The sequence below is a fragment of the Gobio gobio genome (genome assembly GCF_949357685.1).
Source record: "Gobio gobio genome assembly, chromosome: 8".
Lineage (NCBI taxonomy): Eukaryota > Metazoa > Chordata > Actinopteri > Cypriniformes > Gobionidae > Gobio > Gobio gobio.
Genome location: NC_137114.1, coordinates 56,053,869 through 56,059,391, shown reverse-complemented (window position 1 = coordinate 56,059,391; position 5,523 = coordinate 56,053,869). Strand labels below are relative to the sequence as shown.

The 5,523-nt window shown below is 46.6% G+C and overlaps 1 protein-coding gene across 1 annotated transcript; it reads right to left on the bottom strand.

The window, feature by feature from the left end:
• Positions 1-707: 707 nt before the first annotated feature.
• Positions 708-5,004, bottom strand: kbtbd3 (kelch repeat and BTB (POZ) domain containing 3; the record flags this gene model as incomplete). The annotated part of the gene is made up of 3 exons (XM_079823382.1): positions 708-2,099; positions 2,915-3,080; positions 4,793-5,004. 3 exons carry the CDS (start codon positions 5,002-5,004, stop codon positions 708-710), a joined length of 1,770 nt encoding a protein of 589 aa, XP_079679508.1.
• Positions 5,005-5,523: the final 519 nt, after the last annotated feature.

Genomic DNA, 5,523 nt, shown 5'->3' with positions numbered 1-5,523 from the left:
ATCTTGTCTTGCATCTCGCAGGTATGGGCTCGTGGCAGGTGCCTTGGGATTCGAACACCTCTACCACAATAAGATCCTCGTTTGTCCCGTCTACCTCGTAGCCATGATTGGACCAGTCGGCGTTTGAATGTCTTCTTTCTTATTTAATTTCATTAAGTTTCCCCTAGAACTATGTAATAAATTTATATCTTTGCAACCTTATTTATGCTGTGATCGCCCTTTTTGTTGCAGTTACGAGCCGAACTGTAACAGTGAGTGAGTGTGTTTAGTGTGTGTGTTTAGTGTGTGTGAGTGAGTGAGTAAGTGTTTTTAGTGTGTGTGTTTAGTGTGTGTGTTTAGTGTGTGTGAGTGAGTGAGTAAGTGTTTTTAGTGTGTGTGTTTAGTGTGTGTGTTTAGTGGGTGTGAGTAAGTGTGTGTGTGTGTGTGTGTGTGTGTGTTTAGTGTGTGTGAGTGAGTGAGTGAGTAAGTGATTTTAGTGTGTGTGAGTGTGTGTGTGTGAGTGAGTGAGTGAGTGTGTTTAGTGTGTGTGTGTGTGAGTGAGTAAGTGTTTTTAGTGTGTGTGTTTAGTGTGTGTGTTTAGTGGGTGTGAGTGAGTGTGTGTGTGTGTGTGTGTGTGTGTGTTTAGTGTGTGTGTGTGAGTGAGTGAGTGAGTGTGTGTGTGTTTAGTGTGTGTGTGTGTTTAGTGTGTGTGTGTGTGTGTGTGTGTGTTAGTCTGCGCTGCTCCTCCAGGGGTCTCTGTGGCGGCTGAAGCTCAGCTCCTGGCAGTGGAACTCAGTGAGGGGTCTGGGCATCGGCTCCACCTCCAGCCACTCAGAGCGGTCGAACATCTGCACCTCGTCTGAGAACACGCCGGGGGAATAATCTCCGCCCAGGATGTAGATCTTCCCCCGCACGGCGATGGCGGCCGAGTTAAAGCCGGCGCACTCGAACGCCCCCTCGCCGCTCCACCCGCAGGCCTCCGGGCAGAAGCTGTAGAGCCGATAGGTGGAGAGATCGCACAGGTGCAGCGAAGCCTTCGCACACACCGGCCGCGCGAGGGTGGCGTGGAAGAACTGGCGCGGCACCAGCTGGCTCCACTCATCGGCCGCGGCGTCGTAGCGGAGGAAGCAGTCCAGCGGCGGGTTGAAGGCCTCGGAGACCTCCACCTCGGACCCAAGGGCGTAGATGAAGCCTCCGACCACGCTGGCCACAGGGAAGTAGATCCGCTTGGGAAGGGGGCTAACACACGCCCAGGTGTCGCTCAGCGGGTCGTAGCGCTCCACCTCCAGAACGCGGTTCCCGCCGATGGCGTAGATGTGGTGGAGGGCGGCGACCGCGGTGTGCATGGTGCGCGGGTGGAGCATCCGGCGAGCCGGCGTGAAGCTGCGCGCGACGGGGCAGTAGCACCACACCTCGTTTGTTGCATCATGCTCGGGCGCGGCGATGTGCAGGCGGATGGCGCGTTGACAGTCACCGCGGCAACCGCCGATGACGAACAGCTTCTCCGCGAATCCGACGAGAGCCGATCCGGGGAGGTCGAAAATCCGGGCCGCGTCTTGCGGGAGATCCGTCCAGCGGTTAGCGCTAACGTCGTAGCAGAACGCGTGACGCCTTTCCTCCGTTTTGTACACGAAAATGTAGCTGGACGTGGTCGAAGGCCGCGCGTCGGAAAACAACCCGCTGGATTGGCGTACGCGCGCGAGAGCTTCGCTAACAACGCTAACAGCGCTAACGCTACTTAGCAGCGGCTCGCGGCCGGCCTCCTCCAGCGCAGCGGCGGGCAGGTGGTGCAGACGCACCCGGGGCAGGAGCGCGGGCAGCAGGATCTCGCGCGCCCGCGGGTCGTGGCGCGTCCAGCGGAGGAGCGCGCGCAGGACGGCGTCTTCGTCCGGCACGTTGAGCGCGTCGGACTCCAGGCAGCGCTCCAGCATGCGTACCGGCATCTCCAGGAACTCCGCGCCGGAGGACAGCGCGTGGAAGTTCTGCATGATGAACTCTGTTGCGTGGCGCAGCAGCTGCGAGCAGCCGTATCCCTCCGCCAACGCTAACAGGTGCAGGCAGTTGGACAGCCCCAGGGTCTGGACCAGGAAGTCACTGCACGCACGCGACAGGAAGCTGACCTGTGCGAACCAAAGAGGAAACACATTGCTAACATGTTTTAACATGATGTTAACATTATTTACGAAACTGCTTGCATGTTTCGAACATGAATTAGCACATTGCTACCATTTTTAACACAATGTTAGCTTTATTTAACAAACTGCTACCATGTTTCTAACATGAATTAGCACAATGCTAGCATGTTTTAACATGTTGCTATAGCATGAATGAACAATTCTGAGTTTATTATTCACATTTTGGACCTTTTTTCTCTGAATTGCGAGGACAAAGGTTGATATTGTGAGATAAAAGTTGCGATTGCGCAATTTTTCTAAATGTTATTCAGTGGCGGAAACAAGCTTCCACATATTAAAGTCGACTAAAACTCGCACCATAAAAAATTTTCATCAACTGAAACAAAATAAACGTTAACTGAAATAAAACAAGTTATTAAAAAACTTGTTTTATTTCAGCTAAAGACAATAAAATCACTAAAAATGAACTAAGATTCAAATGAAAACATAAAAATATAAAAAATGTCAATATTTCAAACAACTATAATAATTAGGCGAGAATCAGTTACGGCATCTGAGGCGCTTCACGGGAGTGGGCGGGGCTAAAGAGCTCATCTAACCTCTGATTGGAGGAGATCTCTGCAGGATTATGGGTAATGTAGTTCTCAATGCTGTTAAACATCATTATTCTACAAATACAGTCTAATAATGCGGACTGATGGCTTCAGCAAAAGCACTTACTCTACCTTTAGGGTTTTTAAAGTTATAATTAAGTGTTTCTGTTGTTCTCTTATAGCGTGAGGTCATTGGCTCCGCCTCACCTGCAGGAAAGCTGCCAGTTGAAAAAGCTCGTCCACATTGTCTTCCCTGATTTCTATTTCTCCGGAATAAGCGAAGTCCAGGAAGGAGTGTATGGCCGGAGCTGAGAGGTCACTGAGGGTCACAGAGCCATCGCCCCGCTCCCGCATGTCCAGCTCAAACATGGCCCTGTACACACACACACACACACACACACACACACACACACACACACACACACACACACACACACACACACACACACACACACACACACACACACACACACACACACACACACACACACACACACACACACACACACACGTCGTGGTGGTTTCCAGGGCGTTGCTATGTGACGTGTGGTCTGGGTTGTCAGGGTAACGAAATACATCTAACTTAGTTACACTGTAAAAAAAATCTGTTAAATTTACGGTAAAAAAACTGGCAGCTGTAATTATTACAACCTTTAAATTATACGGTTTTGAACTCTAAAAGTGCTGTCGCGTAAAACCTCAAATGTTGCTACTGCATTTTTAACGGTAAAGTTCTGGCAATCATAGCTACTGTTTTTTTTACTGGTTACGTTTACAGTACACAACCGTATTTCATTAAGTGAAATAATGTTAAATCACAAACCTATACTAATATCTGTGATGTACCTACTAAACACCATCATAACATTTAAAACATTAGATGTGACGTAAAACCCTAACGTACAGAACGGATTAGAAAAAATAAGTCAATTACACAATGACTTGATAAAAACTGTAAACTGCGCATTATCTACATATTATGAACAGCCATCTCAGTTTTGCATCATGCAACCATAAAAATCACTTACTAACACTACTAATGGCACACTAGGTTTTAAACAAGACCCATGTAAAACTTTACCAGCTGGTTACCAGGGTGCTTTCGTGGTTGCTAGGGCATTTCTAGGTGGTTAATAGGGTGTTTTGTGGTTGCTATGTGGTCACTAAGGGTATATTAGTGGTTGTTTAGGAATCAATATATTAAGTGTGTGCAAGGCTGCTTCTGGTGGTTGCTAGGGTGTTGCTAGGTAGTTACTAGGGTTTATTGGTAGTTTCTAGGTGGTTAATAGGGTGTTTTGTGGTTGCTATGTGGTCACTAATGTATATTAGTGGTTGTTTAGGAATCAATATATTAAGTGTTTGCCAGGCTGCTTCTGTTGGTTGCTAGGGTGTTGCTAGGTAGGTACTAAGGTGTATTGGTGGTTTCTAGGTGGTTAATAAGGTGTTTTGTGGTTGCTATGTGGTCACTAAGGGTATATTAGTGGTTGTTTAGGAATCAATATATTAAGTGTGTGCAAGGCTGCTTCTGGTGGTTGCTAGGGTGTTGCTAGGCAGTTACTAGGGTTTATTGGTGGTTTCTAGGTGGTTAATAGGGTGTTTTGTGGTTGCTATGTGGTCACTAAGGGTATATTAGTGGTTGTTTAGGAATCAATATATTAAGTGTGTGCAAGGCTGCTTCTGGTGGTTGCTAGGCAGTTACTAGGGTGTATTGGTGGTTGCTAGGGTGCTTTGTGGTTACTAGAGTATATTGGTGGTTGTTAAAGCAGTACTAAGTGGTAAAACTGTAAATTTAACGGTATTTTACTGTAAAATTACATACGGTTAGATCCATAACAGTTATTCAGCCAATATAGTATGGAAACTTTCTGTTAACCAATCAACGGTTTTAAACCGTAGCATTTTTACAGTCTTTTACCGTTAAAACCATGATTATATTTTACAAAGTACTTATTTAAAATACAAAATTAACATTTTAAATGGGTGGTAATCCGATTACAGTTACATTCGGAAAGTACTGCCGTATTTTTACTACAATTTCCAAGCATATGTAGTTTATATCGTGAGAACTACAGTAATATTGAATACCTGAAGAAGTCGCTGCACGCGGCGAGCACACAGCGGTGGCACGGCAGCGTCTCCTCGTGCACGCGGATGCTGAAGTCGAAGAGCGCGCGCCGCTCCCGCATGCCCTGAAGAACCGCGAGCACGCGCTGGCCGTGTGACGCGCACACCAGCGACAGGGAGCGCGCCTCGGGACGGCCGTCCATCAGATTCCACACAGGCTCGTTTGTTGACATTCTGAGTGTTATTGATGTGAACAGCGCTGAAGTACCTGAGCTGATCGCCTTCTTCTGGCGTCCAGTGACACACACTCACTCAAACGCATTACTGTATATATCAACGATCATAAATGATGCGTTTAGATGAGGGACGAGCGACGCTTCAGCACGCGGACAGCGCTCCGGCTCCACCGCGCATGCGCAGAACGCGAGCTCAGACGACCGAACACGTCACACTGAGCTTGATGATTGACTCTTCTCGTATTTATTTTATTTTTATAATTATTTGCAGTGTTTGGAAGCCCATTTCCGCCACATTAGGAAAAAAAATCATGCTTTTGTAAATCATAATTATGACAAAAAAAGACGATTATATTGAATATAATCACGACAGTCTAAACAATTACTTTAAAAGTCTGACATACTAAGTACACTTAAAATATAATTATGACATAATTTAGACATTTTATGACACACTAAATCGAAGTCAGGACTTAAAAAGACAATTATGATGACAAAAAAAACATCGTAATTTAT